At 44.0% G+C, this 12,595-nt stretch overlaps 1 protein-coding gene across 1 annotated transcript in view; it reads left to right on the top strand.

Annotated features, from left to right (window-relative positions):
- The window catches only part of vps13b (vacuolar protein sorting 13 homolog B), a 324,029-nt gene that overhangs the window by 43,641 nt on the left and 267,793 nt on the right, over positions 1 to 12,595 (top strand). The window contains exons 13-16 of the mRNA XM_079275924.1: positions 945 to 1,130; positions 3,056 to 3,225; positions 3,457 to 3,651; positions 7,364 to 7,488. Coding sequence (XP_079132050.1) covers positions 945 to 1,130; positions 3,056 to 3,225; positions 3,457 to 3,651; positions 7,364 to 7,488 — 676 coding nt within the window. The remainder of the gene's footprint in view (positions 1 to 944; positions 1,131 to 3,055; positions 3,226 to 3,456; positions 3,652 to 7,363; positions 7,489 to 12,595) is intronic.

The following is a 12,595-nucleotide window of genomic DNA, read 5'->3' as shown; positions in this document are numbered from 1 at the left end:
AAACAAATTACTTTCCATCGCCATGGGACGAACATAAACTCTGAGTCAACCGAAATACTAACCGACCCGGGTCACAGTCGCCATTGACTTCACATTAGAGCCACGCTGCAGATTAAAAACTTTTTTTTTTAATCTTGGGGAAATGGAGACACTTTAAATTGTCTAAATCCCGGCTAATTTCAGCCTCCTCGTCATTCCACTGACCGTTCTAACTGCAGCCATATGGTTGATATTAGGCCTAATCCATTGCAGTTAATTCCCACTGAAGAAGGGAAAGGGAAGTGGCATTGCCCTTTATAAACTCCCAGAATTCAGTGTGTGTTTCACCCCATTCCCCAACCCTTTCAGCTTAAAAAAAAAGAAAGAAGTGGAACTCATAGTGTTGGCTCTCTGAGCTGTAAGAATGTCCGTTGTGGAATGTAATGGGAATAAAGAAAGTTGTGACCCTTTGTCCGCTGCATTCATCCACCCCCTTCTTTTATTTTTAATTTCTGCCGTTTTTATTGCTGGCGCGCTGAGTCTTTTAAGTGGACCTCTGGAACGGGGGCCTGTGATGAATGAAGGGACAGCTGTGTGAGGGAAGTGGACATTTGGAAAATTCATCATTCCAGTGGGTCACGGCTATGTGAGCTGCTCGCTGCTGCTGCTGCATTACACCGCTGTCATCTCTGTTGTGTTTCACCCCAACAGATGACGAGGTTCTACACTTAAGTTGTACAGCACATTATTAACAGAAAGACATGGGATACGGGGAAAGATGTTGCTGCCTTAACTATTTGTCAACAGTACACAACCCTGTGCGTTAAATACAGTAGAAGACATGTCTGCTGACTTTGAGAAAAGTGGAAAAATGTGTCACATTTGCTGACTGAGTGACAGAATAATCCTCAAGTTAGTAATGGCACACACTGTATATATTTAATCACGTTTGTTTCCGTTTGCAGGCTCTCAGGACTTCTCGGCGGTGAGTACGGAGGACGTAGTGCCCGCTGTCCAAGAGACATCCATCAAGAGGCTGGTGGTGGGACCTCTGGACGTCAGGCTGAACAGCAGCGCGGTCCACCGCATCCTCAAGATGGTCACCTGTGGCATGGACCACGAGTACGAGCCCTACTGCAAACCACAGCCAGGTCAGTTTGCTCAGCAGCTAACAACTAATAGTTCACTTTACTCCCTACGCGCAACTAACTCTTTCAACACTGTCTCTTATCATCCCTTCTGCTCCGTTCTACTCTGCCAACGAGCAGAAACCCCCAACAGTTTGCACTTGACAATATCCTCATCACATTGTTATTTCCTTGCACAACCCATCTTTCAACACACAGCTGTACATGAAAATAGTGACCTTTTGGACCACATGAGGGAGGCTAAGCCAAACACCTTTTGTGTTAGTGGACGTCCCAGCACGGCTATTGATGAGCTCATCCCTGGGATGTTGTGAAAGAACTCGGAATGTGTGTCTGCGTGTAATATCTGTAGCAATAACTCATTTTTTGCGAAACAATAACATCCGTAGGTTTCGGCTGTTTCAGCATCTGCGATAGATAATAGATGATGGTGTAATTACTACAGAGCTTTTGACTAAAGCGGGGCAGGTCAGTGCATTCCTTCCTGTTTCTATATGTGTCGTGCTCTCTGTGGCGTTCTCTGGAGAAGGGTCAGTATAGTTACCACCTCCTGTGGGGGGGATTGAGAAATTGAAAGAAGATAAAAAAGGAAGTATTTTTTTTACCAAGGTAGCGAATTCAGATGGAGTGATAAAATAACACATGCCTTATGTAGTTTCCTAAATCAAGCTCTCCTCTCTGCCCCTCCCAGCCTTGGCTTCATCAGGGCACTGTGTGTGTGTGCTTGCCAGGAGAGAAGTAGAGGCCAGGAGGTCGAAGACATGACTATCTTTCTACTCATCCTGTCCTCTTCTTTGCTCCTCCTCATACACTCCTTGCCAAGAGCTCATGAAGAATCACTTGCCTCCCCAAAACTAGCTGTGATTAGAGACCAAATTGGCTGTTTGTGTATTTTATAAGATCTTGCACTAGCGGGAGGCTCTATCAATTTATACACATATATGTATATATGTGTGTGTGTGTGTGTGTGTGTGTGTGTGTGTGTGTGTGTGTGTGTGTGTGTATATATATGTCTGGATCTCGGGATCTTCTAGTTTTTTTTACTGTGCTTCATATGGAGTGTTTTAGTGTGTGTAATCATGCCTCTGTGTACCACGTGAGCTGCATGGTTTTTGTAATTTGGATGTTGATTGTGAATATTGACTTGAGCCCTGGCATATGATTAGATTGGACATGGCAGCGCCAGATGAACCTGATGCGTGACTGTGGCGTTAGGCCAAAGAGCAAAACCAGCTTGGGGATCAGGTTCTGAGCCCACCTTGGAGCTGGGAATGTAGCCCAACAGAACCTCTACAGAAAAGAAACAAGCCTGTGTCCTGGGACCGGAGCCAAGGCCGCTCAGTAACAAAGCCCTCAGGTTTTGGTCCACCTCAGGCCCTGGACCCAGTTTAGCGGTTCAGTGCCCTGGTCGCCCCTTCCTTCGGTGAGCGCTGACCTCGCTCGCCTCTACTTAATGTTGATTTGGTGGTTCACTATATTTTCTGCCTTTCTTGATGTTTCTGGTCATTGATTGAATGAGTGGTTTTATGAGGTAGTTGAAAAACAAAGCTACTAGAAAGCAAGCACTGTAATGAATATCGCTCAGCGATGCCAGTACATTTCTAGTGCATGTTGATTCTATTTAGTGCATGAGATGGTGTTTTTTGTTATTGTTTTAATGCTGCAGGCGTAGAAGAGAGGTACCCACTCAGACATGTGGTGTGTTTTACAGCTAACCTCTTTTTCTCTTCAAAAAATAAATCTTTAGTCCTCACATCCTTAATGCACCACAGGTCGCATACTAGTGGTTAGATTGACTTGTGTAAAACATAGAATATTTAATCTTGGAATAGAATGTTTAATCGTACACTGCACCCTTGCCCATCACTTTGCCTCTGCGATGCGTTCCAAAGCTAATGTTTCTTCCTGTTGTGTCATCGTCTCTGTAGAAGTGGTTGAAGAGAGCCTCGGTGAAGCTACTCCAGAGGAGATCTCAAGCTTAGAGGAGTTCATCCCGACCAGGCTCACGTGTCTCACTCTGCTCCAAGTCTCAGTGACCGTCTCCATGGCGGAGTTCAACCTCCTTCACACACTAATGCCGGTCATCATGGGATGCAAGGTGGTGCACACAGACCTACATTCTTCTCGACAAACTCCCATTTCCTGATTAAACAGAAGTACCATAGTAAAAAAGTCAATCATCAAATCCAGCACATTAAACCCATCATTATAAAAGTCACACAGTCACAACTTTAGATTCAGTTCAATTTTAAGAACTCGTCAGAGAGTCCAGCTGCAATATGTATTCTCCCTTTTAACCCCTTTCCCTGTCATATCCTCCATCCCCCAGACTGCACCGGGGCCGGTCAACATCCCAGCGTTTCAGCCGGTGCGCCCGCTACCTGCCGTGCAGTTCCAGGTGGAAAGGGTGAACATTGAGCACTCGGTGCCCATGTACGCTCCAGAGCTGGTCAGCACCGTCAGCGGTCTCAGCCAGCCCTCTGACAACCTGCTCCATCACTGCTATGCACACCTCTACCTCAAGGTGAGCACAACGCTATTATATGTCACAGCTGTCCTTACTGTACACAAAAGACAAAAATGGGGCATATGGCAAACGACACAATGATGTTTTCCAAAAAGGTCATTCAGTTCTAGATTCTATTTTAACCTTGCACATCTCACGTTGGTTTTACATTTGCTGATTTGGTTCTCTTATTAAAGTTCCGTGCTGTTTAAACCGTTAAGAAACTCAGGATGCTTTCTTCCATTATCTTCTATTATATATTTGATAATGTACAGTGCAAATCTTATGGAAGAGTGGATGCAAAACCATCCCCTCATACAACATTTATTCCAATGCCCTTTTTCCTGTCACATTTTTGTTTCTATTATGTTTTATTTCTTTCATTTGATTGTACATGTTTCTCTTTATTAATCATCTTTCGAGTGGAGAAAAAACACAGGGTAATTGACACATCAGCTTAAAGTGACTGCATGGCTACAGTCTTAACTCCACCCTGAAATAACCAAAATGACCTGCATGGCCCCTTTCTACCTGGTCATAAAAGTCTCCGCACTGGGCTTTCTGATGAGCACCAGTCCAGCTCTGGTCTACTTCATGCTTGTATTGTGCAGCGTCGACATTCCCCTCTTACTGCGTTGCTTTTATGGTTTCCAGTTTCAAGCTCAAAAGATCAAATTCATTGTTAATTACAGTTAAAGTTAGCAACATCATCAAATAGGGCCTTTTTGGTTTGTAAGAGAACGAGTTTAAAATCACTCTTTAATATTTTCTTTCACCCATACTTTCATCAGATCGTCTCATGTGGTGAGGCTAATTTTAGTAATTAGTTTGTTCTGTAATTCGATTGTGGCAGTTCCCTAAGGACAGTCATCTGAACAATCCGCTATGAGTCATTGAATTCATCAAATCATTGATCCGCCTCTAAATGTGTCTTAGCACTTTGTATACATAGCTATAAAGCATGACTTATTTACAGACACACTATTTGCTTAGTATTTCATTTAAATACAGGTGAAGGTAAAGACATATCTGCTGACTTTAGTCATCAATAAAACAATGTTTTAACCTTTCTATTCATAGTTGACTTGAAGGCCAGGATGTCTCGCGCAGTACATATAGAACTATGGTGGCTTTAGCAAATACAGCTAATCCCCCTTTTAGGAAGCCTGGATAACAGATCTGGGCTGATCCGGGGTGGCCCAGTCTGGCCTGGTCTGTTTTTTTTAAGGCAGGATGTTTGCCGGACATCATTCTGGTAGTTCTTATCACAGGGTCACTGAGGGGTTAACAGTCACCTGGTCAGTGGCCACGGATCTCTTCTGACCAATCAGCCAATCAGCATCTGTATCTGCCAAGATTCTAATTGCGCCTCTGGATTTTGGCAGTGGGATCATGACGGGGTGGAGGTCACTCTGGCTGCAATTCACCCGCTGCAGGAAGTGATTTGAAACGGGTATAAACTAAGGCTTATCTTAATCTGTCTTCTATTGACACTGGCTGACAAAGCTAAGGTGTCTGTGCTGAGTGTAGCGGTTAGCCATTGTCTCACTTTTCCGTGGTGATAGACAAGAACTCAACGTCAGCCTTGCTCAACAAGGAGGAAACGGAAGGAAACAGACCGATCATTCTTGAAACTTTGGGTTATTTGAAGAACCAGTTGTGTAAGCTGTAGTGAATCAGTCCGTGGCTATACGGCCTCAAGCTTGCATTTCAAAGTGAGATCTTTATTATGTCTACATCTCTATCTGGCAATCGTACAGTTCAATTTTGTTATGCTACTCTGTTGTGTAATATTCCAGCCATAGGCCAGTTGTCCATTTATAAATGAATTATCATTGTAGTTTGGTCCAAGGTTGTGTCTGCCTGCTCTGGGCCGTCTGCTCAGCTGGGGTTTGGTAGACCTTCTCTTGGAATTGAGTGAATCCTGCCCTGAGCATATACAGCAGCTGCATGTGGGACAGCTGGGCCCAGCCATCATGCACTGCCTCAAATATTAAACTGGACTTCATCCACCATGCTCACTATTAACAGTATGTAAACATTGAGGTTGCAGTACATTCTGTGTCTGGCAATGTGGCTACCCGGAGCTGAGATAATGAGAATACGATCATGAGCCGCGTTGTCACTAAACGACAACACACTCTTCCTGGAAAAATACGTGAATGTTACCTTGGCACGATCTGGACCTGATAAATCTGATCCGTGTTGTTGTGACTGTGCTGTCAATTGAGGGCAAGCAAGAGTGTTGCTTCATTTCTTTCTGCTTTAACTTGTTGCAGTGTCTGTGCACACTTACAGAAAACCTCAGTTATTCTGAATACTTCAGTTCAGTGCGTTGTTTGTTCGTAGACCTCTGTGCTCTTTAGCCGTGCGCAGTGTGTTCAGGACTCAGCAGTGTGTATCCTCCTTGAATCACACTGCAGTGGATACGTCAGTTCTGTCATCTTTGCCTTGAAAAGCTATTACAGGAAAAAACGAATGCGTCTGCAGTGGTGTCATGTAAGTGTAGTTTACATACATATTTTGGTGAGTTCAACCATAGACTGTGTATAAACAGTGGACGTAGTCATGGTGTCGTCACCCATTGGTTTGTGGACTGATGTTGTGAAGTGTCGAGTTTGGCGATTCCGCTGTCTGTCAATCACAGAAACCCCGCCCTAAAGCATACTCTGCTTTATGGTCTATTTCACTGTTTTTCAACCTTTTCTGAGCCGAGGTACATTTTTTAGATTAAAAAGATCCCGCAGCACACCAACAACCAAAAAAGTTACAAAATAACACACTAGCATAATACAGCATATATGCTGACAATTTAATGACAAGTCTCTCAATTTGTTGATCCTTACTCAGTGTGAAACCTGTGTAGGGGAACAAAATTGTCCGTGTTCTTGTTTTGAAGTGACGGGTGTTTCGTCTGGAGATGACATTTCAGCCTGCTTGGGACCATGGCACCGTTGGATACTTTTTCCCCACACACCAAGCCTAATGGAGTCGGTGCAGTCGGATCCCCGGTGAAAGTAAATCCAAGCGAAAGATAACTTTCGCTGTATAGCCTCGAGCTCACCGTTTTTATTTCTTTATACCACCACTCATACGAGGCTTTCCATCTGGGTTAGAATGTTGTCTGCGCTTTTTTAAATTCTAACTAACAAGGTCATTATTGCGCTACCTACTGCCACCCACTGGCATGGAAGAGTATTTAATTACTTAGCCAGCCAACTAGAGATTGAGACCATAAACTCATGCTCACAATGTCCACTGAGGTAATAAATTGAGGAGAGTAATTTTCTCATAGACATACAATCTGACTTCTTTTTGCATTGGCTTCACTCGCTAGAACCGAAGGTTGCCGCCTGTGTTCAACATACGGATACTTTTAATGGTCCCTCCCAGACTGGAAGATGGACTTGCTGACAACTGTTTGTTCAGTAAACAAGGATGATAAGATGATTCTGTCTTCTTTTTGTTGTCTGTTTCATTATTTTCATGGAGGCAGCTGTATGAGAAGACGATATGTCATGTGTGCAGCGTTTGAGTCCAGCACTAATTTCCCAGTGGGGACAATAACGTGTCTTCTGACTCTGTAAGAGTGCAGATTTGGGATACGACAGGTCCGCTGAAGACAGAAAGGCTCAAAACAGTTCAGTTGTGATTGAGATGAGAGAACAGCCCCGCTCTCTCCCTCTATTTCTCACACCCTCTCCCTTTCTTTCTCTCTCTTTCTCTCCAGGTGTTTGGGTTCCAGGCAGGCTTGACGGTCCAGGACAGTACAGGAGATTTCCTGCCTCTTATCCCCATCATCCCTTCCTTTAGCACTGCACTCTACGGGAAGCTGATCCAGATGCCTACGTACTGGTGAGCACCTTAATATGGATGGAACTCTGAGTGAGCACAGAGGCAGGCAGAGTTCCCCATGTGAACATCAATTATATGATCTCTTCTCTCAGTAACTGCAGATTAATTTAAAGGTATATGGTGGGGAAAAAAACAACAGTATACGCGCCTATTTTTTGAAGCCCGCACAAGTGAAGCCCAATCTTGTATCGTATTCATTTAACACTTACTTTACGTTTACATCACAATGTGTGATATCTTCCCGGAAGAAATGGTCCTGGGGTGTTTGGTTCAAGTCAAGAATTCCCAACATGTTTGAGCTCCGGATGCATCCTGAGACGGCGTCCAAAGAAACATCACTGTATAGTATATATGTAGAGAAGCTTACTAGTCTGTACCTATTTAGTTCTATCTAGGTGGGGTGTTGTACAATGTAACATATTAATTGCGGTAATCACTGGCAGCACGAGGTGATTAAGGTCAACACATTCCTCAAAGTACACACTGTATATGTAAGGTGCTCATCACTGTGTGATGGCTGAAGAGACTTGGCCAAGTACAGTAAACAGAAGGGTGATTTACATTCTACAAGCACCTGTGGGAGGCATCAGTGCTCAAGGGATGACCTACTTTTGTATGCCAACCTGGAAGTAAGCATCACATTGGTTTCCTCGCCAAAAAGCCAATGGCATGTTTCATTTGGAAGTGGGATTATTGCAGAAAATACACTCTGTGGCAAACACAACTTCATGATACTTACACGTTTTTGTTCAGCAAGATACTCTTCACAAATTAACACCACTTTTATGATTTTTGAAGCGTAAATACAATCGCCAGCAGCATAAAGCTAACGTCAGGCAATAAACAAACTGCACCACGGTCACATGACTGCATGTCACCACCACCAAGATAAAGGCCGGCGTGATGGCGTTTTGTAGTGTCAGCCACTTGTTAGCAACCGCCTTTTTTAAAAGCGCGTAAAAGCTTCAAAATTCACCAGAGAGCGGTAAATTTATGAACCTTATTTTAATATCGTAGAACAAAACGTTAAAATCTCCTCAGCTCGTATTAAACACGGACCTTATTTCAGGTCTCTAACAAAAAAAACATTCAAAAACTCAGACTTCGAGACGAGGGAAGAGGAAGTGCAAAAATGCTGACTCATGACGGACACCCATCACTTTAACCCAGTAAAGACGCATACGTTTGGGTGTGAACCTCCTCTGTGTATTGGTCCTTGATAGGCTTGTCCGTATACTGTGTGTGTATGTGTGGTGTTAGGCCCACGTATTGTACTTCATGAAGAGGACTGCAGCCTTTTGCATCAAAGGGTATTTAAAGTGATGGATGAGCCGCTTCTTCAGCGGTTAGTGGGGAAAACAGAAAAACACAGTCATCGGGTAACAACTGCAACAATTTCTCACATGGTTTGAAACGCAAGGAGAGGAAAGTAATACAACGCTCTCTAAAGAGATGAAAAAAAGATATTGCCATATCCCTGTCCTTCTAGCAGACTGGGGATGAGTCATCGGGGATGTCCCCCAAGAGAGGGTAGGAGCTGAAGGGAGGACAAGAAGGGAAAGGAGAGGAATAAGGCTCCATAGTCTTTAAGTGTTGAAGTTATCAAAGTCCAAAGAGAATGGGAGACAACAAGGAGAAAATGTAAAAGTCGACAAATATGCAGAGAGTGAGAGAATGGAGAGGAGAGAAGGAGATGAGTAGAGAGGATGATGGGAAAAGTGTGAATGGACAGTCCTGGACAGGAAGAGGGATGAGACACGAGCTTGGGAAGATGGATAAAGGGGAGAAATATTTTAGAGAAAGAATGATCTCACCGTACGTTTACACTATCGATCTTTGTGTGTCGTCTTTGACTTTATGGGGCTTTACTTTTTTTTTTTAAATTGAAAATGTCATAGTGAACTTACTCCAACTTATTACTCATATGTATGTAAATGTGTTAATGTATGTATTAAAAGGCCTTGTTGGGGTCCTTTCAATACTTAATTATGGCTCTGTAAAGAATGAATGAGTAGCTCATGTCCTGTCTTCCATTTAGAACAACTAAATACTCTCCGGACATCACCTTGATTTTGTATATCTCTCTCCATCGTTCACTGCGTGTTCAGTAATCATCATCTGGGAAAGCCCTTGATGCAAGCACGCACACACACGCGCACGCGCGCACACAGTGCCCTCTCTCTCACACCTTGCAGTCAAAGTGCCTGTTAAAGCAGGAAACCTGTGCTAGCACTAGCTTGGGAATCCATTTCCTCCCATTAGTTTAGATTCAAACATGTCAAAGAACTGCAGATGGTTTTGACTTCTTCCCCAGGCAAACATTGTATCTACTGTACAGCGGTTAGCTGGCCACACAGTGAACCGCAAGGCCTCACTCGATGGTGTGTGTGTGTGTAGACCCAACCCGGTGCTCTCTGCTCCCAATAAGAGACTGCTAGCTGCTTGTTTGATCTCCAGCTCTCTTCTGTTTCAGTCCTGCTTGCCTCAAATAGTGGATTCAGATGTCAAACGGATGTTATTTTTCTTTCTGACAATCACTAGATGTTTTTCATCTCCAGATCAGTGACCCCCCAACCCCCCCATGGCTTTTTTCTCAGCCTAGACCAGCCCTTAGAAATAACATCGACAACCTCTCACAGAGTCTCTTCTACACTTCTCTCTTCTCAAAGCCCTCTGTTATTCTTTGTTGCAAGCAAGCCTTTTGATGAATACAGTATGAGCAGTAGTATGCACCAGGAGTCTTCTTGTGATTATCTGTTAGTCTATCTGGCATTGCGATCATACCTCAGGATAGGTCTACACGTCAGATAATTCTACTTCCCTTAACAGGATTATTTCCACTTCATCTCATTTTCCTCATCCCCAATTTCGATACAGCTTGATGCTTCCGACACTTTGACAGGTTAGAAGCGCTTCAGTTGCCTGTTTGTCTCACTGTCAGTCTCTTTGCTGCATATGATAAGGGACTGGGTGTGTTGTGCCGCGTTATGAGCTCAGAACCTGCCAAAGTGACTCATATTTGACCCTTTTCCGTCTAAGTGGGTGGTATGGCCTGTCTTGCTTACTGACCCGTGTGCCGCTGCAGTCAATCCAATCAACACAACCTGACAGTTTGCTCCTGGAAGAATGATGATGAGCAGGTTTTGACGGAGAAGAGACGAGAGGGAGAAGTGGAGGGTGCCGAGTGACAACTTGCAATAGTATTAAGTGATTAGTAATAAACTGATTTGTTTCCTATTGCGCTGATGTTCTCTGTTGAGCCACAGTTTTGCTTAGTTGTGTCTCTGTATGTTGACGTGAATGTGGATGAACAGTGAATTGAGTTGATTTAATTCCAGCAGACTGTCCTCTCATTGCGTTTGAGCCGTGGGATTCCCATGTATGTAAAGACTCCATTTGATCACAGTATGTGGGTGACAGTCAGTCCGACAGTTCGCCTCCCAAAGGTGAGAGCCGAGGCCAACGGCGACACAGTGGGTCAGCGGCGAAGCCAAAAGATGCGCTCCACCATAGCGTTTAATTTCACTGTATTGATGTTTGTTTTTGAAGTGCTCCTTGGCGCTGATGTAACTCCACGACACCCCTTTCCAACATGTTCTGTCCTCCGAGAGCCCCACAAGCTTTTGAAGTTTTTAAGGAAATATGAAAAAAGTGGGAAGCATGAGACCGTAGTGAGGGTGCAGGAGAGAGCGGTCTGAGAAATAGAGCCAGATTCCAGTAGTTTTGTTATGCAGATCATTGGATCAGCTTTTTCCATTACCAATGTAAAAGGTAGCTTTGGATTTGCCTCCCTCTGGACTCTGCATTAAAAGTAGACGATGACTGACAGGAGAGAAAGGTAGCTTGGAGTGGGGAGGTGATGTCATGCACACATTTTGCATCCCTCTCTTCTGTCCCCCTCTCTCTCACTCACACACACATTGCTACACAAACATGTTTGTCATTGCCATTGCAGCCAGGTCATGCTTAAGCAAGCATGTATGACTGCCAGGTGATCATGGGGGATTTGAAGAGGCACTGGGCGTCTGTGGAGACCCAGCACATCTCCTGATGAGTTGGCCCGCGCCGCACGCTGCAGCTCATGTTTCCTTCAGTCTCACCACAGAGGCTCCGGCTTCTCAGTGGGCAGCAAAAGGGGCTTTCACTGAGGAAAGTACACCGCCTCGATGTCTTCTCCCTGCCAGCCTCGGCTTTTACCGGCCGTTTGGTATCGTGTGTGAGACCATGGATACATCCAATTAGACTGAAATGTCTTTGTTTCCTCAGTTTTTAAGGAAGAGTAATTGCTCCAGAGCAACTGCAGATTTCGACCTTCTGGTCCCTCAGTTTGCATTATTTTGAAGAAATTAAGATATCATCCAAGACGGGAATAGCCAAACCAAGATATTGTCGATCCACAGACAACAATCTTTTCTTCTTCTTCATCTATGTAGAGATTAACTTTAAAACCAACGGAAATGTGTCATCTAATGAAGTTGATTCTCTAGGCTGACACCCCGTGGCATTGTGTCCAGGCATCACAATGGCTAATATATAACTGAAAGTGAGTGTTGGCTGTTGTTAAATCGTAGCTTGATCACTGTCACTAGATCTTAGGTCGGTGTGTGGAGGTACATTTATACAGAGGGTGTCAACTGAGATAAGGTTTTCTTTAAAAACAGCATCAATAACCCTGATCACCTGAAGAACTACATCCTAAAAGGGGCTTTTACCAATCTGGAAAATCATCTTTAGTGTTGTAGCTCCAGTGTGGTGTATGGCCACATGATGCATGCAGTTCAAAGGCTTTTGTGTCCTTTTTTCCAATTTTTGCACAAGACTATTTGTAGCCCCTTTGGGTTGAATCAAGCCGAAGAGCAATGCAGGAGGAAAAGTCGAGGTACAATCATAATCAGCAGAACTACGAATATCTGTACAAAAATCAACCAGCGAGATATTTCACAGGAGAACAGAAAGCTTTGACCTGAAGTCAGGGGATCAACAAAACATTTGCTGGTGGCGCTAGAGGAAAGGTCGGGGTTCATAAGAGTCAGTAGGATTCACCCTCAGGAGATTATGAATACATTTATAAAGTTTCATGGCAATCCCTTTAAAAGTTGAGATATTT

This window comes from Melanostigma gelatinosum (genome assembly GCF_949748355.1).
Source record: "Melanostigma gelatinosum genome assembly, chromosome: 9".
Lineage (NCBI taxonomy): Eukaryota > Metazoa > Chordata > Actinopteri > Perciformes > Zoarcidae > Melanostigma > Melanostigma gelatinosum.
Note: the sequence above shows the minus strand (reverse complement) of the source record. Positions and strands in the feature narration are given on the sequence as shown.